The following is a 19,794-nucleotide window of genomic DNA, read 5'->3' on the forward strand; positions in this document are numbered from 1 at the left end:
ATGGTAACCCTAGGCAACAGGTCTCTTGCAGCCAAGTTGGGCCTGGGGTGGTGACGTGGGCTGGGGGGCTCAGTGGCTCGGGGGTCATGTTCAGGGGGCTGGAACAATGTGTATTGTGGGGGTGCAGACTGAGAGCCACTGGACCAAACTGTAAACCCTGATTGAAACTCCCCCAAGGCGGGGGGGGGGCAGCAGCACGCGCAGGCCCAGGAGCTATGGCCATGTTGCTGTAACGGGGGAGGGGCCCGTGTGAGCGTCTAGGTCGGAGGGCCCAGGAGGCCACGGCCTGGGGCACGCGCCGCTGTGGTGTGGGGGAGGGGCGCCTTCCCCCTTCCTGTGACTGACTGGGACCCAAGGGCCATTTTCGCGCCGTATGTCAAACCCGGGGGGACGGGGCTTGGAGGGCGGGTGAGGAGTGACGCTAAAGGGGGCGGGGCTGGCGGAGAGGCGATGGCGCGCGCGAAGGAGTGACGTGACGTAACGCCACGCAACGCATGCGCAGAGGGTGTTGTCGGGCTGCGCGGGAAGCGGAGGGAGGCGAGAGCGAGACAGCCTCGATCGGTTGGGGGAGCGGGGTGAGGGGCAGCCCTTGGGGACCGGCGGGCTGGGCGGGGACGGCCCCGTCGTGAGGGGGTGACCGCGGGGGACTCTCCCCGCCTGGGCCCGCGCTTGGGGGCTGCGCGCAGGGAGCCAGCCACACCCCGGGCTGAGGCGCCGGCCGGCGGCGATGGCGCAGAAGAGGCGCGCTAAGGGGCCCGGCCCCTCCCAGGTACGGCGCGAGCCCGGGGGGCCCCTTCTCCCGCCCCCACCGGGGCTGGCAGGGAACGGCCCGTGCGCCCCTCCTGCCCCTTTGATGCGCCTCCCGCCCTGCGCAGGGGGAAGACCCGGACGAGGACTATGCGCTGAGCCAGAGCGCCAGCCAGGTGCAGCGGAACCTGGAGCGACTCTCGCCGGCTCACGTGGATCAGAAGGTGGGTGGAGGGGGAGGGGCGCTGTGACGCGGGGTGGGGGGGTTGGCGGCCCCCCAGGATTGGCCTGGCGTCTCCAGGAATTACATATTAATCGTGAACTAAAGCTTAGGGCAGGGGTAGGCAATCTATGGCACGGGTGCCGAAGGCGACACACAAGCTGATTTTCAGTGGCACTCACACTGCCCAGGTCCTGGCCGCCGGTCCGGGGGGCTCTGCATTTTAATTTAATTTTAAATGAAGCTTTTTAAACATTTTAAACCCCTTCTTTACTTTACATATAGACTTATAGAAAAAGACCTTCTAAAAACGTTAAAATGTATTATTGGCACATGAAACTTTAAATTAAAGTGAATAAATGAAGACTTGGCACACCACTTCTGAAAGGTTGCCAACCCCTGGATTACAGCATGGGATGGAACCTCCAGGAATCCAGCTAACTAAAACTGGCAACCCTACGTGGGGGGCCTGTTCCTCCCCCATGGGAACCGCCTCCTTTTGGGTAATGCACCTTGTCCTCCACCTGCAGGTGAGTGAATTGGTGCAATACCTGCTGGTCAAGGATCAGAAGAAAATCCCCATCAAACGGGCAGGTAAGAGGCCTGCTAGATGGTCATGGACTTTGGGGGGGGAGGTTTTGCAGTCCCCTTCAAATTAGCAGAGGGGCTTCCTGAGGCCATTTCTATTCCCCACTCGGTCTGAATCCAGATCTCTGAGGTAGCAGAGCCAGGACTCAGCCATTCGGCCACAGTGACTTTCTCTAGCTTCCTCCTTCTGTGCTGCATCTGCATGCTTTGATTAGCCTTTTTCTAACCTCCCCCCACTTTCCAGAGCTAGTGATAGGACCCGAGAGTCCTGACTCAGCCTCCTCTGCTCTGATCCATTAGACCCCACTCCCTTCTCAGAGCTACGGATGGAAACCAGGAGTTCTGGCTTCCAGCTGTCCCCACTCCAACCACTGGACCCCACTCCCCTCACAGGCAGGGACAGAACCTGGGAGTCCTCATTTCCCAATCCTCTTTGTATAGGTCACCAATAATGTTTGACTGGGGTAGACTGTGGGATTCCTGGGAGGGGTATCTAATGAGGAGGGGAATGTAGCTGAAACAGTCATTAAAAAGTTACAACTCAAGACCTGTGGATTCTACTTCTGGTTCAAGTTGCAGTGGGGGAGATTTATGTTGGATATTAGGAAAAACTTTTTCACTAGGAGGGTGGTGAAGCACTGGAATGGTTTACCTAGGGAGGTGGTGGAATCTCCTTCCTTAGAGCAGTGGTCTCCAAAGTGGGGTGCATGTGAGGATCCTTGGGGGTGCGTGGCAGCAGGAGCGTTTTTTTGCTTCGTCAGGCGGAAGTCTGAGCAGCTTTTTTGTTTGTTTTGGCGCAGCAGTGGGTGCATGCCTAAGAAATTTTTACTGATAGGGGTGCGCGATCAAAAAAGTGTGGAGACCACTGCCTTACAGGTTTTTAAGGTCAGGCTTGATGAAGCCCTGGCTGGGATGATTTAGTTGGGGATTACCCCTGCTTTGAGCAGGAGGTTGGACTAGATACTTCCTGAGGTCCCTTCCAACCCTGATATTCTAGGATTCTTCTACTGCCTCTGCTAGGTTAGAGGGTTACCACTGCAGGGGCACGGTCTTGCCAGCAGGGAGTGTTAGGAGCCATGGGAATAGCTGTAACATGTCTCCCTCTCTTCTCCCTTGTAGATATCCTGAAAAATGTCATCAAAGACTACAGAGGCGTCTATTCTGAGATCATTAAGCGAGCCGGCAGGACTCTCCAGCAGGTCACCATGCTGTGGGGAGTGGAACGGGGGGCTCGGCTAGGGACACACTCCCCTGGCAGGCTCAGTAGAGGGCGCTCTCTTTTGCCAATCAGTGCTGGGCACTAGGGGGTACTGTGCTGCGGGGAGCTTGGCAGAGGGCACTCTCCCCTGCCTGTCAGTGCCGGGTGCTAGGGGCTACATGTTGCATGAGGGACTAGCTTTCAGCTGAGTGATCTTTAAAAACCTTTTAAAACTGTTGTGTTTGCCTTGGGCTTTGTCTGCACTATGACTTATGTTGGTCAGGAGTGTGAAAAAACACACCCCTGACCGACATAAATTTCACCAGCCAAAGTGCTGGTGTGGACAGTGTTATGTCAGCAGGAGTGTGTTCTCCCGCCGGCGTAGAGTGGCTACACACTACATGCCAGCATAGAGCAGCTGCATTATGTCTGTAGTGTAGACATAATCTTGATGTTCTTGGTCAGTATTATGTTGGCTACTTGCAGCCCTTTCCTCTTGCCACTCGCTTCCCAGCGTCAGGGATAGAACTCAGGAGTCCTGGCTCCTCCCATCATGCCCTGCTCTAACCACAAGACACCACTCCCCATCCCATGCCTCTCTGAAATTAACCTCCTCCCCCCCCTCTTCCCCCAGGTTTTTGGGCTGCAGTTGATGGAGATAGACCCCAAGCATCACATCTACATCCTGGTCAGCATCCTGCCGCGCCTGGAAGTGGATAACCTGAAACAGTAAGGTTGGGGGGGACTGGCTGGCTGGGGTGGGAGGCAGCATGACCGATTCCTCCATTTCCCCCCCCCCCCCCCCCCATCAAGAGGCTTCCACGCCTTTAAGAGTTGATCCTTGTCATTAGGTTCCACCCACCCACCCAACCCCACCCCCACATAAAACTGGCATGGCTGATCCCTGCATGCCCCCATCCTGGCATTGTGTTCCTCTGCCCCCTAGTGGCCAGAAGGCTACCTTGCAGTGTCCATGTGACTGGAGGTCTGCTGGGAGGTCTATAGGCTGTCCCTGGCTCTAGTGGTTAAAGTGGGGGAGGCTTTGAGCCAGGATTCTTTTTCCAGCTCTGGAAGGTTTGAGAGGAGTCTTTGCTCTGCCATTAAACCCTCTGCTTCCTCGTTCAGATCCCTAGTCCTCCGCAGAGTTCCCTGGGTGAGTGACACCCGTCTTGTGTGTTGCAGGGATGATTGCACAGCAAAGCTGGGCCTCCTCACTGTCATCCTCAGCTTCCTCTTCATGAAAGGCAATGCTGCTAAAGAATGTAAGCCCTGCTCCTTCCCTGCGGGCCTTGCCCTTTCCCTTTCCCTGCAGGCTCCGCCTCCTGACTGACATTCTCACTTTGCCCTTTCAGCTGCTGTGTGGGAGATGTTGAGGAGACTGCGAGTTGACCCTGGGTAGGTGCGGGGTCTGGGATACCAGGGGTTAACGCTGTCCCCTGCAGGCTCCTCCCTCTCTGGGCACCAGCTAATCAATGATGGGGCTTGCAGAGTGGGGGGTGGAGCAGCAGGGGCCTGTGCCCTGAGGCCATGCCCCTTTAACACATTCCTATCCACAACCCCTCCAGAGTGAGACACGAGATCTTTGGGGATGTCAAGAAGTTGGTGACTGAGGAATTTGTCCGCCAAAAGTAAGTTTAGGCTTGTCGGGATGCCTGGGTTCTGTCTGGGAGGGGAGTGGTGTCTAATGGTTAGAGCAGAGTGGGCTGGGAGCCAGGACTCCTGGGTTCTGTGCCTGGCTCTGGGAGGGGAGTGAGGTCTGTGACTGGATCCCTGGGGTGCAGCCTGGGGCTGTGGGACCGCTGTGCCCCCGTAACAGTCCAGCCTGGGCTGTCTCTCACAATGTTTTGCTAGTGACAAGCAGCAACCCCCTCCAGGGACTGTGATCACTCAGCACAACCACATGTGGAGCCCCACCCCCAGCTAGATTGCATGAATGCTCCCAGAGCCACATATGAATCACACAGAGGCCTTGGCTACACTGGCGCTGTACAGTGCTGCAACTTGGTGCGCTCAGGGGTGTGAAAAAACACCCTCCCGAGCGCAGCGAGTACAGCGCTGTAAAACGCCAGTGTAATTAGTGCCTGCTGCGCTGCACGCTTGCTTGCAGCGCTGCAACCTACTCCCCTCGGAGAGGTGGAGTACATACAGTGCTGTGAGAGCTCTCTCACAGCGCTGGCGGTGCGACTACACTCGCGCTTCACAGCGCTGTCGCGGCAGTGGTGTGAAGTCCCGAGTGTAGCCAAGGCCAGAGAAAGGCACCAGAGCCAAATCCCCTCCTCCCACAGCTCCCAGCCTTGTACCTCAGGCATATATCATTGTGCGCAGTGCAAATTTATTAATTGATTCACCACTTCATCAATGGAAAGTGGATATACAGCAGCCTTTACAAACCCGAGCAGATTTACCACACATTTCAAGCAAACTCACTGGTAAAGATAAACCGTAAAAGAAGTTTGACTACAAAAGATAGATTAAGTGATAGTTACCAAAAGAGAATATAAGCACACAGTCTAAACTCTCAATCCTATTAGACTGGGCAACATCTAGATAAAGCAGTTTTTCTCACCCCACTGGATGTTGCAGTCTTTAATATACAGGTTTGTCCCTTCAACCAGGGCCAGTCCCTTCTGTTGGAGTCTTCAGTCTTCTGAATGTCTTTGTTGCTTGCAGCATAGGTGGGAGCAGGAGAAAGAACACCATGGCCACATGCTGGGCTTGTTTTATTCCCTTAGTCCCATGTGCTTGAAGAACACAAGTCCAGACATGCCTGGTGGGCATTGCTGAGTCACAAGGTGAAGCAATACCCTGGTGTGTCTCCTGTGAGTAAGTCATCGAATTGTAACTCGCTTGCTGGACAATGGCTGTTAATAGTTGTTTGACACCCGCCTGGACCTTGGTTACTTTCCTTGGCATTGTCTCTGGAGAGCTAGTATCTGGGTGCTTCCCAAACCCAAAGCGTATTTTAGTGACAACAATACAACGCAATAATGTATATGAAGTTAAAAAAAAAAAAACATATTGTGACAAAGCTCTGTCCTTGTCTCCGTGGGTCCTGCGTTTCCTGACGGATTTCGCTAGCTCAGAGGCTCACTGTGACCCTCTCTCTAGAGACAACAGTCAGTCACTGAGCCATTTTCATCATAAGCCAGTGAGGGAGCGGAGGAGAAGCTATCCTCCCTTGCACAGTCTCTGTTGTTTCCCAGTCTGGTGATTAATCAGGGGGGCAAAGCGGGAAAGCCTGGGCCCGCCCGCCTCTCCGGGCTTCAGCCCAGGGACCCTAATAGTATCAGCTATGGTAGCTGACCTTGTACGTGTCCTATTCCTAAAATTCCCTGGGCTACTTCCCCACAGCAGCTCCACTTCACCCTTACCTCAGGGCCTCCTTCCTTGTGCCTGATACGGTGTGCACTGCACAGCTCCTGACATGCGCACCCACCTGACTAACTGGGAGGCTTTTAACTAGTTTCAGCCAGTCCCTGATTGGCTTCAGGTGTCCCAATCAACCTAGTGTCCTCCTTGCCTTCTGGAAAGCTCTTAATTGGCCCCAGGTGTCTTAATTGACCTGGAGCAGCTGCCATTTACTTATCCTGGTACCAGGGATTTGTTTAACCTGGGGCTAATATATCTATCTCCCACTACTTTTCTATAGCCATCTGGCCTTGCCCCTCACAATATTTAGATAGAACAGTGACATTCAGCTGATCATAACCTTTCCCTGATACCTCACAAGGCCTGTTTTATATGCAATATCACAATTATATATATAGAATGTCACAGCATCTAATAGGATGGGGAGGTGAAGAGCTAGCGTCCAGCCCCCTGCTCTAACCAGTAGGCCACAATCCCCTCCCAGAGCCAGGCACAGAACCCAGGAGTCCTTCTGTCACTCACCCTCCTTGCACATCAGTAGATTTGGGCCCTGTTCGAGGTGCTGCAATGGCCCAGCAGGTTGGGTGGCTGCTCTCTGCGAGCCTGGGGGCAGGTGGTTCAAATTCCATGTGGCCGGCGTGTACAGAGCAGCCATGGCGGAGCCCACAGCCTTGCTGTTTATACCACGCCGCAGATTATCTCGTCGCCCCCGCCTGCAGTCAGCCTGGAGGCCGGTTCCCTGTGCTGGAGGGCATCGGACACGCACACAGCCTGGGCTGGCCCTTTGCCCTTCTCTGTGGGCTGGGGAGATCCAGCAGCCCACTTTCTCTCTGGCAACAGAAAGGAGGGCTGGCCCCAGGGGCTCTGGAGAATGGAGAGCCCCAAGGGAAGGGGCATGGAGCTGCAGTGGGGGGGTGGAGCCTACACCCCAAGGAGCTGTGAGGACAGGAGTAACAGGCGAGCTAGAACCCAGGTGTCCTGAGCCCACTGCTCTACCTCTTCGGCCATGCTGGGAGCAGATTACTGGGGTCAGCTGGCTGCTCTTTAGGAGGAAGTGGGGCTGAGGGGGGCAGGGATTTATGTGGGCTCAGTGACAGTGGAGGGGGCGCGGTGATTTGACGGGTTGGAGAAGTGGGCATGGTTGCTGATTGCTGTGCTCTTGTCCCATCAGGTACCTGGAATACAACCGCATACCCCACACAGATCCACCCGAGTTTGAGTTCCAGTGGGGGGCACGGGCTGCCAAGGAGACCTCCAAGATGCAGATCCTGCGCTTTGTCGCCAAGGTACCTGCCTACGGGGGGGGGGACCTTAAGGAAGGGGAGGGCTCAGATTTAGGGGGAGCAGAGCCTGAGCCCCCTTGAGTGCCTGGAGGTGGGGGTCACTAAGAGAGAGCTGTGGGGAAATGAAGACTAAAATCCTACAGGGCAGGTCTTGGGGAAATGGGGGGACAGTCCCTGGGCAACCAAGGGAACTGAGGTTTGGGGGTATCCCAGGGTGCTTGGGCAAGGGGGTCCTCCACAGAGGGCAATAGACCTGTCCCTTAAGGGCTGCTGCTGCCCATGTAGGCCCTGGGGGAGATCACAGCCCAGCTGTCTCAATCCTCCCTTCTGGTCTCTTTTCATCAGATCCAAAACAAGGACCCCAAGGCCTGGAGCACCCAGTACACTGAGGCGGCAGCTGAGGAGGCAGCTGCGGGGGGTCTGTTCCAAGACATTAGCACCCCTGGAGACACTGGTGGGGCCAGCCAGGGGGCACGGAGGAGGACCCGGTGAGCCCTATCCACTTCACCCACAGGTGGTCTGCCCCATGATGCCTTGTGAACCAGCAGACCTGAAAAGTAGGGGAGCTGTGGCATCTGCCCATGCTGAGCCTAGCATCCAGCACCCAAGGGTCCACTGTGGCAGCTGCCTCTGCCCTCCTGAGCTCAGCCCACCTGAGACATGGCCCATGGACAAATGGGTTGTAAAATGCAGTTTGATTGTTGTATGTTGATTAGCTCAGCTGCAGAGACCGCTCCTCACCTTTCTGGAGGGGGACATGGGCAGCTTGTGTGAACCCCTCCCTCCGGAGTTGCCATGGAGTGGGTTTCTGCCGCACGCAGGGGCTGGCTCAGAGCTGGGCATTGACATGACCTCTGATCCTTGTGATTCACCCACGACGCTTTCAAATAAAGTCCCCTTAGTGGAGTATGCAATTCTCTGCAGTGGGATTTTAACTACAGGTGATGAGTTTCTGGAGGCCAGGAGCACACTAAGCTCTTGCCTGCTGCCTGTGTGGAAGGGGATTTGTTTGTAGGAGGGGCCCTAGATGAGCATCTCCGGGAAGAAGCTCCAGGCACAAAGCTGTGTCTGCAGAGAGTTGGAGCACAGCAAGCAGCTTGCTGTAGCAGCCTGCGAACAGCGCTGGTGCTAGTGGCAGGTGATGGTCCTGGGTATGTTACCTGAGCTAGGGCTGTGTCTGCAGCTGCTGCATTCCTCCCTGCCTGCAGCGCCCCGCTGTGGCAATCACATAGCCTTGCTGTACAGTTACACAGGGGGCAGCCCCCCCCAGGTCATTGAGCGATCGGCTCAGGCAGCGTTGTGCACACTCAGGACGATTCCCCCCTTGCCAAGTGATCAGCTCAGGTTCTCTGCAGACCCCGGCAGTGTCACTCATGCTCAGGGCAGCTCCCCCCCCCTCGCTGAGCAATCGGCTCAGGCTTGCTGCAGGCTAGAAACTGAAAGGCCAGCTCATGCAGCAATCTGTGACGTTAGGAGCCAGGGCCCGAGGCCCCAGTCTAGCCCCACAGTCCCTGTGAAGAGAACAGCACTGACCCCACGTCCATGGCGAAGGAGAGAGCCTGCTTTAAAGGGCACAGGTGGGCACCACACATGCTTCTTCGAGCTCCCGTATCACATTGACATTCTGCAACAAGAGGTACACCCACCTCGTTGGCCGGAGCTGTGCCCAATCCCATGGCTTTGAGAGGGGGTGTGTCCCTTTTGTGCCTCAGTTTCCCTTCCCCACCTCCCAGTCTATTTAGACCATGTTTTCTAGGGTAAGGGCTGTCTTTCATTAGGGCTCTGACACCCAGCATGCCAGGAGTCCTGATCTCAGGCATGGGGTGTCTGGGCCCTTGATCTCAGGTGGGGTGTCAGGTGCACCCCCAGTTTATAATCTCGGGCCCCCAGGACGTTAATGGTGTTAGCACAGGTGTGCAGGGAGTGCAGTGAGGGTGTTTAGCTGCTGGCAGGAAGGGGCATAGCCTGCATTGAGGGGGGCAAAATGGCTTTACCTGGACCCCAAGCTGTGAGGAAGGTGCCAGGCCAAGCTTGAAGTGGGACCATTTGATGGACTCCTGGATAGCCAGGGGGTAGGTCCGGTAGCAAGATTGTTTATTTGAAAGACACAGAACCATCATTGAACTGGGAGGATTGGTCCTAACTGCATGGACTGCTGAAAGTTTGGGGGTGAGATACCTTTGTCTTTCAAATCCTATTTAGCTTGGTAACACCTGTAAGTGTTTACTTATGATCACTTAATGGCTATTGTTCTCTAGTTAATAAACTTGTTTGAATGGGTTCATTAAACCGGTGTGATTTGACAGAAGTCTTTGGGGATTTCTACTCAGATTAATGAAGGCTGGGGCATGTTCGTTACCCTTTGATGGCCTAACAGATTTAATGAGTTTACCCTGTTTGGGGTGGTTTCCTGAGCAGTATAAGACATGCGAAGCTGGGGCTGAGGGCTATGAGTGGGGGGTTCGGTATCTGTTCAGGAATCAGAATATCAGGGTTGGAAGGGACCTCAGGAGGTCATCTAGTCCAACCCCCTGCTCAAAGCAGGACCAATCCCCAACTAAATCATCCTAGCCAGGGCTTTGTCAAGCCTGACCTTAAAAGCCTCTAAGGAAGGAGATTCCACCACCTCCCTAGGTAACCCATTCCAGTGCTTCACCATCCTCCTAGTGAAAAAGTTTTTCCTAATATCCAACCTAAACCTCCAACTGCAACGTGAGACCATTACTCCTTGTTCTGTCATCAGGTATGACTGAGAACAGTCTAGATCCATCCTCTTTGGAACCCCCTTTCAGGTAGTTGAAAGCAGCTATCAAATCCGCCCCCATTCTTCTCTTCCGCAGACTAAACAATCCCAGTTCCCTCAGCCTCTCCTCATAAGTCATGTGCTCCAGCCCCCTAATCATTTTTGTTGCCCTCCACTGGACTCTTTCCAATTTTTCCACATCCTTTATGTAGTGTGGGGCCCAAAACTGGACACAGTACTCCAGATGAGGCCTTACCAATGTCGAATAGAGGGGAATGATCACGTCCCTCAATCTGCTGGCAGTGCCCCTACTTATACAGCCCAAAATGCCGTTAGCCTTCTTGGCAACAAGGGCACACGGTTGACTCATATCCAGCTTTTCTGCAGAACTGCTTCCTAGCCATTCGGTCCCTAGTCTGTAGCAGTACATGAGATTCTTCCGTCCTAAGTGCAGGACTCTGCACTTGTCCTTGTTGAACCTCATCAGGTTTCTTTTGGCCCAATCCTCTAATTTGTCTAGGTCCCTCTGTATTCTATCCCTACCCTCTAGCATATCTATCACTGCTCCCAGTTTAGTGTCATCTGCAAACTTGCTGAGAGTGCAATCCATCCCATCATCCAGATCATTAATGAAGATATTGAACAAAACCGACCCCTGGGGCACTCCACTTGAAACCGGCTGCCAACTAGACATGGAGCCATTGATCACTACCCGTTGAGCCTGACGATCTAGCCAGCTTTCTATCCACCTTATAGTCCATTCATCCAGCCCATACTTCTTTAACTTGCTGGCAAGAATACTGTGGGAGACCGTATCAAAAGCTTTGCTAAAATTGAGGAATAACACATCCACTGCTTTCCCCTCATCCACAGAGTCAGTTATCTCATCATAGAAGACAATTAGGTTAGTCAGGCATGACTTACCCTTGGTGAATCCACGCTGACTGTTCCTGATCACTTTCCTCTCCTCTAGGTGCTTCAAAATTGCTTCCTTGAGGATCTGCTCCATGATTTTTCCAGGGACTGAGGTGAGGCTGACTGGCCTGTAGTTCCCCGGATCCTCCTCCTCCCCTTTTTTAAAGATGGGCACTACATTAGCCTTTTTCCAGTCATCCAGGACCTCCCACGATCGCCATGAGTTTTCAAAGATAATGGCCAATGGCTCTGCAATCACATCCGCCAACTTCTTTAGCTCCCTGGGACGCAGCGTATCCGGCCCCATGGACTTGTGCTCGTCCAGTTTTTCTAAATAGTCCCGAACCACTTCTTTCACCACAGAAGGCTGGTCACCTTCTCCCCATACTGTGATGCCCAGTGCAGCAGTCTGGGAGCTGACCTTGTTTGTGAAGACAGAGGCAAAAAAATCATTGAGTACACTAGCTTTTTCCACATCCTCTGTCACTAGGTGGCCTCCCTCATTCTGTAAGGGCCCACACTTTCCTTGACTTCCTTCTTGTTGCTAACACACCTGAAGAAACCCTTCTTGTTACTCCTAACATCTCTTGCTAGCTGCAACTCCAAGTGTGATTTGGCCTTCCTGATTTCACTCCTGCATGCCTGAGCAATATTTTTATACTCCTCCCTGGTCATTTGTCCAATCTTCCACTTCTTGTAAGCTTCTTTTTTGCGTTTAAGGTCAGCAAGGATTTCACTGTTAAGCCAATCTGGTTGCCTGCCATATTTACTGTTCTTTCTACATATCGGGATGTTTTTTTCCTGCAACCACAATAAGGATTCTTTAAAATACAGCCAGCTCTCCTGGACTCCTTTCCCACTCATGTTATTCTCCCAGGGGATCCTGCCCATCAGTTCCCTGAGGGAGTCAAACTCTGCTTTTCTGAAGTCCAGGGTCAATATTCTGCTGCTCCTTCCTTCCTTGTGTCAGGATCCTGAACTCTACCATCTCATAGTCACTGCCTTCCAGGTTTCCATCCACTTTTGCTTCCCCTACTAATTCTTCCCGGTTTGTGAGCAGCAGGTCTAGAAGAGCTCTGCCCCTAGTTGGTTCCTCCAGCACTTGCACCAAGAAATTGTCCCCTACACTTTCCAAAAACTTCCTGGATTGTCTGTGCACCGCTGTATTGCTCTCCCAGCAGATATCAGGGTGATTAAAGTCTCCCATGAGAATCAGGGCCTGCGATCTAGTAACGTCTGCTAGTTGCCGGAAGAAAGCCTCGTCCACCTCATCCCCCTGGTCTGGTGGTCTATAGCAGACTCCCACCACAACATCACCCTTGTTTCTCACACTTCTGAACTTAATCCAGAGACTCTCAGGTTTTTCTGCAGTTTCATACCGGAGCTCTGAGCAGTCATACTCCTCTCTTACATACAATGCAACTCCTCCACCTTTTCTGCCCTGCCTGTCCTTCCTGAACAGTTTATATCCATCCATGACAGTACTCCAGTCATGTGAGTTATCCCACCTGGTCACTGTTATTCCAATCACATAATAATTCCTTGACTGTGCCAGGACTTCCAGTTCTCACTGCTTGTTTCCCAGGGTTCTTGCATTTGTGTATAGGCACTTAAGATAACTCACTGATTGTCCCGCTTTCTCAGTCTGAGACAGGAGTCCTCCCCTCTTGCACTCTCCTGCTCGTGCTTCCTCCCGGTATCCCATTTCCCCACTTACCTCAGGGCTTTGGTCTCCTTCCCCCGGTGAACTTAGTTTAAAGCCCTCCTCACTAGGTTAGCCAGCCTGCTTGCGAAGATGTTCTTCCCTCTCTTCGTTAAGTGGAGACCGTCTCTGCCTAGCACTCCTCCTTGGAACACCATCCCATGGTCAAAGAATCCAAAGCCTTCTCTCCAACTTTGGAATTCCTCCCCAGGAAGGGCAGGGAAAGCATTCATGTAACTTTGCTGAGTGGGCCTGTACATGCTAATGGCTACATGAGCCGAGCTTGGAGGGGTGGGCTCACTTCATCAGGGGAAGTTTGAGTCGCAAGACTGAGGTCCCCAGCTCCAGACTGGGTCACCCTGACAGTGGACATTGGACTGTGACTAAGGCTACATTTTAGTCATGGCTGTTTTTAGTAAAAGTCACGGACAGGTCATGTGCAGTAAAAATTCATGGCTTGTGACCTGTCCATAACTTGTACTATACACCCCTGACTAACTTTTGGGTGCTTGGCGGGGGGCTGTGGGTGCTTGGGGGGGGGGGGGGGGAGAGAATGGCTGTGGCGCCCATGGGCCGCCACCCCTCCCCCCCAGAGCAGGAGCTGGCAGGCTCCCTACCTGACTCCATGGAGCCCTCTCCCACACCCAAACTCCTGCTGCTGCAGGGGGGGAGGGGCATGATTGCCTGATACTGCCCTGGCAAGGGCTGGTGCAGCTGGCTTGGGGGCCACCCAAGCTGCTCAGGCTGCCCCTAGGCCAGCCGCACCTGCTGCTGCAGAATTCACAGAGGTTCTGGAATGTCACAGACTGAGCAAACTATTTTCTATTTGTTGAATATTTTATTTGCTTGAAATTATTAATCTAAAAAAACGAAGGTATTTTCTTATATTAGGTAAATATTAGGACTTTCAATTAATTGCAGTAACTCACATGATTAACAAAATTATTGTGATTAAAATTAATTGTGATTAATCAGTTTTAATTGCACTGCTAAACAGAATATCAATTGAAATTTATTAAATATTGTGGATGTTTTTCTACATTTTCAAATATATTGCTTTCAATTACAACACAATACAAAGTGTACAGTGCTCATTTTATATATGTTATTACAAATATTTGCACTGTAAAAATGATAAAAGAAACAGTATTATTCAGTTCACCACATACAAGTACTGCAGTGCAATCTCTTGAGCGTGAAAATGCAACTTACAAATGTAGATTGTTTGTTACGTAACTGCACTCAAAAACAAAACAACGTAAAACTTTGGGGCCTACAAGTCCACTCAGACCTACTTCTTGTTCAGCCAATCACTCAGACAAAGATAGCTTCAGCACTCAACCTAATGTTTAAGAATCTGAAGTGCCTTTCAAAATCTGAGGGATGAGGTGTGGAGCATGCTTCCAGGTGTCTTAAAAGAGCAACACTCTGAAGTGGAAACTACAGAACATGAACCACCAAAAAAGAAAATCAACCTTCTGCTGGCGACATCTGACTCAGATGATGAAAATGAACATGCTTCTATCTGCACTGCTTTGGATGGTTGATGAGCAGAACCTGGCATCAGCATGGATGCATGTCCTCTGGAATGGTGGATGAAGCATGAAGGGACATGCAAATCTTTAGCGCATCTGGCATGTAAATATCTTGTGACACCGGCTGCAACAGTGCCATGTGAATGCCTTTTCTCGCTTTCTGGTGACATTGTGAACAAGAAGCAGGCAGCATTATCTCCTGCAAACATAAGCAAACTTGATTGTCAGAACAAGAAAGGACTGAGTGGACTTGTAGGCTCTAAAGTTTTACATTGTTTTATTTTTGAATGCAGCTATTTTTTTTATGTAATTCTACATTTGTAAGTTCAACTTTCATGATAGAGATTGCACTACAGTACTTGTACAGTAACTCACTTAACATTGTAGTTATGTTCCTGAAAAATGTTACATTAAGTGAATCCAATTTCCCCATAAGAATTAATGTAAATGGGGGAGGGGTTAGGTTCCAGGGAAATTTTTTTTTGCCAGACAGACATAACCCCTCCCCCATTTATATTAATTCTTATGGGGAAATTGGATTCACTTAATGTAACATTTTATATACACATATATATGTAACGTGTGTGTGTGTGTATACGTGTGTACACTTATACATACAGTATAAATTGTAAACAATTTTAATACTGTACAGAGCAATGGTGATTTTGATGGTGAAGTCAGAGGGTGGGATATTTCCCAGGGACTGCCTTAGTGCTAAATGATGAACTAGCACTTGGCTGAGCCCTCAAGGGTTAACATGTTAATGTAGCCTCACACTCTGAGGTAGCACGAATGGAGGTAAGGGAGTCAGCATGGCAGAGAGAGAGAGAGATGCACATTGCCCTCTTAAGTACACTGACCCCACACTAAGTACATTGCCTTTTTAAGTAGATCAGCAAGTTGACAGCAGCTGCTGCCAGCAAGCTCCCTCCTTCCTGAGCCTTGTCATGCCCCCCACTGCTCTGTGGAGATGGGGTAAAGGAACAGGGGGGAGGAGGGGGACACCCTGACACTAGCACTCCTCTTCCTCCCTCCATTGTACAGCAAGCAGGAGGTTCCCAGGACCGGCTCCAAGGCAGAGGGCAGGAGCAGCACACGGCAGTGGGGTCAGGGACAGCTGAACTGCTGGCAACCGATAGCCTGCTGCGTGACTGTGGCACAGGGAACTTAAGGGGGGGCTGCCGGCCCACGCTGGTTCCAAGCCCCCATCACTAGCGCCAAGGGGCTGCTCTTTCTGCAAGCAGTGGACAAAGCAGGCGGCTGCCAAACAATGTTATAAGGAAGCATTGCACAACTTTAAATGAGCATGTTCTCTGATAAATCAGCAACATAATGTTAACCGGGACAACTGTAAGTGAGGAATTACTGTATTAGGTGAACTGAAATATACTATTTCTTTGGTTTTTTACAGTGCAAATATTTGTAATATAAATATAAAGAGCAATGTACACTTTCTATTCTATGTTGTAATTGAAATCAATATAATTGAAAATGTAGAAAACATCAAATATTGAATAAATGGTATTCTATTATTAACAGTGCAATTAATCATGATTACTTTTTTAATCACTTGACAGCCCTAGTAAATATTATTACACTTGGTTATTTTTCATCATCTTAATTATTGCTGATGGACAGAAGGACAGACACTTTAATACAGCCAGATCCAGCTTGTCACGAGAACTTTAAACTGCTCTTGGATGGCCGTGGACGTGAAGCATTTTTTGAAGATTTAACTAAATTGATGACTTAATTACAGTACAATATCATTAACCTCAGTGCAGTGACAAACAATCAGCCACCAGGGGGAGCCAATGGGCAAGTTAGACACAAGAATGAGGGGAAAAAAAGTAATACCAGGACTTTTCTTTCATTCTGGTCTCTCTACACTTGCCCTTTGGCTCCCCCTGGTGGCTGATTGTTTCTATCACTGCACTGAGGTTAATGATATTGTACTGGAATCAAGTCATCAGTTTAGTTAAATCATCAAATCTCCTATATTACTAACAACAAGAAAAGCTGTAACTTTCAGTTTTCCAATTTAATTTAGATTAATTATATGATAATCTTTACTCTTTAACCAATAAACTTCATATTTAATTTCGTTTCCATTGGTAACAGGGTCAAAGATTGCACAATCCTATCATACATGTTAGGTTTCTTTTAATCCCTACTTCCACCGAGTGAACCCTTGTTTAAAGCTGTAGCTTACCCCAAAACGGGCCTGCTACTTCTGTGAGTTTGTTTGTCGCTAGGCCTTCTGTCACGAGTGTTCATGGAAAGGGTCTCACGCTTTGTGGGAAAGTTTGTATCATGAGAACAAGCACCTCTAGTCTCTTTCCCATATTTTAATCTTTCAAAGTAGCAGGAGGTGGATGAGAAGGGATGCAAATGCATAAGACACAAGAGCAAACAAAAGCAGAGACTCAGGATTCAGGCCAGATCTAGAGGCTGAAACATCGATTCCCTCATTGGTTATCAGCACTTGAATATCATGAAAGTCTTCAATGTACAACAAAGCAGCAAGATTGGCATCCATGGGAAGGAATGTCCTCTGAAGGCACCAACTGCTTCTTTCTTTGCCTCTTGAAACTTTGGATCCAGGTGGTAAAGGACAATTGTTCCCAATCGAGCTATGGTTTCCCTTGAGACTGTAGTCAATGCCCTGCACTAGTGAAGGATGTTTTAAAAACCGTTTTACCTGAACCATAGTCCACCATAGCTTTCTTCTCTGGTGTGAATGCCAACAACTAGTTGCCTGCTATTTTGACCTGAGTTCTTGCCAAGTCCTTGGTCAGGGTAAATTTACACATCTCTGGAGCAGAATCCTTTACCAAACCACCCAAAAATCTCAGCAGCGTTAGTAACAAGTGGCCAAGTTTGTTTCTTTAATCTGTTGGCACAGATCGACATTAGGAACTAGATACAGGCCTGGATCAGAATCTCTAATCTACCAAATGTGGGAAGGGGGTTTCTATTTGAAAATAATTATTTTTCTGCAGCTATGTCACATTCAACACTCAGTTAATTTGATTCACATTTGCACTACGAAGGGTGAGTTCAACAAGAACACCACTTCTGTTTCCTCCACATCTACGTAGTTAGGGACAATGTGTCCTAAATCATAGGATTAGTTAAGAGATCTTGTAGGTACTAGGTCTCAACTGTTTGGGAACCAAATACATGGGTATTTTGCTTCCTCCTAAATCACTTACTGTGAAATTCTCTCCAGGGATTATCTGAGACAATATTGACCTAAGCAATTGAACAACACATACGCAGTTAGTTGCACAATTTGGGGTGTGCTGCTGTCCACCATTTCATACTGGAGCGTTATAATACTACTTCGGTTTCCTTGCTATGATGTCCAATAACTTGAAGTAGTCTCTCCTGCTTACTGAACTGCACTTGAACTTTCTCCATGTTATCATGGAGGGGTGGGGAAAAAGCTAAAATAAAGTGAGAAATGAGTATTTTAGCAGCTGGTTATTTGTCTCAAAGTTCCCAATAAATTTGACCAACATTCTGTCAAACAAAACTAATATCCAGTTATGTGACCAAACGGCCTTCAGGAAAGAGGAAAAACTCATATCACGTAAGAGGTAAAAGACACTTTCAGTTTCACATAAAGTGAAATTCCAGAGAAGATTGCATTTGATAATTCAGAATCAGAATAATAGATTCTCCCATCACATTCCCCTCTGATCTATTCAAACCTGCATCATTCGGTGCTGTCTTCTTATTACAGAATTGTCATAGGACAAAGCAGCTGACAGAAAGGACCACAGGATTCCCCCCGAAGAAGGTGAGCTGCAAAAGTGGGCCTTTCACCTGGGAGGACCTGAGAGACCACGACGACAAATGCTGCAAATAGGCTTAAAGGTCGCTATGTAGGAATGAGCAAAAATATTAAAACACTAGACAAAGTTTTTATGGTTTTTATCTACCTTGTGGATTCTCTGATGATAAATAAGAGCTGAGCTCTGATGGAAGCTTTTCCCACAGTCGGAGCATCTATAGGGTCTTTCTCCTGTATGGATCCTCTGATGTGTAATAAGATGTGAGCTCCGAGTGAAGTTCTTCCTGCATTCACAGCATTCATAGGGTCTCTCTCCTGTGTGGATCTGCTGATGTCTAATAAGATGTGCGTGTCGAGTGAAGGTTTTCCTGCACTGACAGCACTCATAGGGCCTGTCTTCTGTGTGGATTCTCTGATGTGTAATAAGGTGTGAGCTCTGACTGAAGGTTTTCCCGCACTCACAGCATCCATAGGGCCTCTCTCCTGTATGGATTCGCCGATGTGTAATAAGGCCTGATCGGTAACTGAAGGTTTTCCTGCACTCACAGCACTCATAGGGCCTCTCTCCTGTGTGGATCCTCTGATGTCTAATAAGGTGTGAGATCATACTGAAGTTTTTTGCACACTCACAGCATTCATAGGGCCTGTCGTCTGTGTGGATTCTCTGATGCGTAATAAGATGTGACCGCTGACTGAAGGTTTTGCCACACTCACCACATCCATAAGGTCTCTCTCCTGTGTGGATTCTCTGATGTATAATAAGGGTTGAGCTCCGACTGAAGTTTTTCCCACACTCACAGCAGTTATAGGGTCGCTCTCCTGTGTGGATCCGCTGATGTGTAATAAGGCTTGAACGGCTACTGAAGGTTTTCCCACACTCCGTGCACGTGTTGTTTCTCTCGCCTGTGGGGATTCTGTGCTGGGCTGTGGTTTCCTTGAGGTCCTCATGAGTTTCCTGACAATTAATGGATTTACCCACTTTTTGCCCTGGTTGGTTTCCCTGCTGACTCTCTGGCCTGTGCTGACTCTCACAGGCTTTTCCCTGTTCAGAACTCCTGGGCACAGTCACTTTGGATCTTTGCAATAACGCCCCAGATAGTTCCACTTGCTCCTCATTCTCCCTCACCATACCATCACCTGCTGGAACAGAGAGAGAAACCTCAGAAACAGGAGTGCAAAAGGGGAGAGCAAACCAACATACAACCTGGGGAGACTGAAAAATATAAAAACCAGGAACTGAATTCACCCACACGCTTTTCCATAGGAGAGAGGAGTGGATCAATTCTCCCTCCACATCCAAACCAAACATTCAGGGGGGAGGGAGATCAGGGAGGAAGCTACTGCCCGGGGAGCATGAGCAATATCTGCCCTGAGGATATGACATCTGGGGACAATCCTAAATTCAGAGCGCTCATAAGGTCTTTGTAGGGAATCCCATCTGTTTCCTTCAGCCACAGAGTTTCTGAGTTGGTTTAGTGATTCCTCACCTGTGTTGGCGCATCTCAGGAGCTCTTTTTCCTCTGAGCCCTGAAGATCTGGGACCCATGGCTCTTTCCCTAGTTCCAGCTGGCAGATCACATCAGGTTTGGAAATGGGAAACGCTGCTCAGGGGAAAGAAAACAAGGGAGGGCAGGTGAATTCATTGGACATTTGTCACAGTGAATGTTCCATTATTTTAACTCCAGCCCATTTTAA

The 19,794-nt window shown here is 49.9% G+C and overlaps 2 protein-coding genes across 3 annotated transcripts in view; one reads left to right on the top strand and one right to left on the bottom strand.

The window, feature by feature from the left end:
* Positions 1 to 479: 479 nt before the first annotated feature.
* LOC117869200 (non-structural maintenance of chromosomes element 3 homolog) lies at positions 480 to 9,710 on the top strand. 2 transcript variants are annotated; one of them, XM_034755822.1, is made up of 10 exons: positions 480 to 575; positions 876 to 971; positions 1,498 to 1,561; positions 2,675 to 2,754; positions 3,388 to 3,482; positions 3,936 to 4,015; positions 4,106 to 4,148; positions 4,319 to 4,381; positions 7,294 to 7,408; positions 7,751 to 9,710. In XM_034755822.1, exons 1-10 carry the CDS (start codon positions 495 to 497, stop codon positions 7,895 to 7,897), a joined length of 864 nt encoding a protein of 287 aa, XP_034611713.1. In that variant the 5' UTR covers positions 480 to 494; the 3' UTR covers positions 7,898 to 9,710. The 2 variants fall into 2 exon arrangements, with proteins under 2 accessions (XP_034611713.1, XP_034611714.1); XM_034755823.1 differs by having other exon boundaries at positions 505 to 769.
* Positions 9,711 to 9,852: 142 nt separating this feature from the next.
* The window catches only part of LOC117869422 (zinc finger protein 2 homolog), a 49,512-nt gene continuing 39,570 nt past the window's right edge, over positions 9,853 to 19,794 (bottom strand). The window contains exons 8-10 of the mRNA XM_034756261.1: positions 18,248 to 19,013; positions 11,213 to 11,484; positions 9,853 to 9,874 (exon numbers count right to left, since the gene is read on the bottom strand). Coding sequence (XP_034612152.1) covers positions 9,853 to 9,874; positions 11,213 to 11,484; positions 18,248 to 19,013 — 1,060 coding nt within the window. The remainder of the gene's footprint in view (positions 9,875 to 11,212; positions 11,485 to 18,247; positions 19,014 to 19,794) is intronic.

The sequence above is a fragment of the Trachemys scripta genome, chromosome 23 (genome assembly GCF_013100865.1).
Source record: "Trachemys scripta elegans isolate TJP31775 chromosome 23, CAS_Tse_1.0, whole genome shotgun sequence".
Classification (NCBI taxonomy): domain Eukaryota; kingdom Metazoa; phylum Chordata; order Testudines; family Emydidae; genus Trachemys; species Trachemys scripta.

Bases quoted from the DNA above. Each gene is read 5' to 3' on its own strand.
- LOC117869200 (XM_034755822.1), top strand. From the start codon at position 495: ATGCGCAGAGGGTGTTGTCGGGCTGCGCGGGAAGCGGAGGGAGGCGAG. The intron at 972-1,497 runs GTGGGTGGAGGG...CTCCACCTGCAG, and splicing joins CGGCTCACGTGGATCAGAAG to GTGAGTGAATTGGTGCAATA. The intron at 7,409-7,750 runs GTACCTGCCTAC...TCTTTTCATCAG, and splicing joins TCCTGCGCTTTGTCGCCAAG to ATCCAAAACAAGGACCCCAA.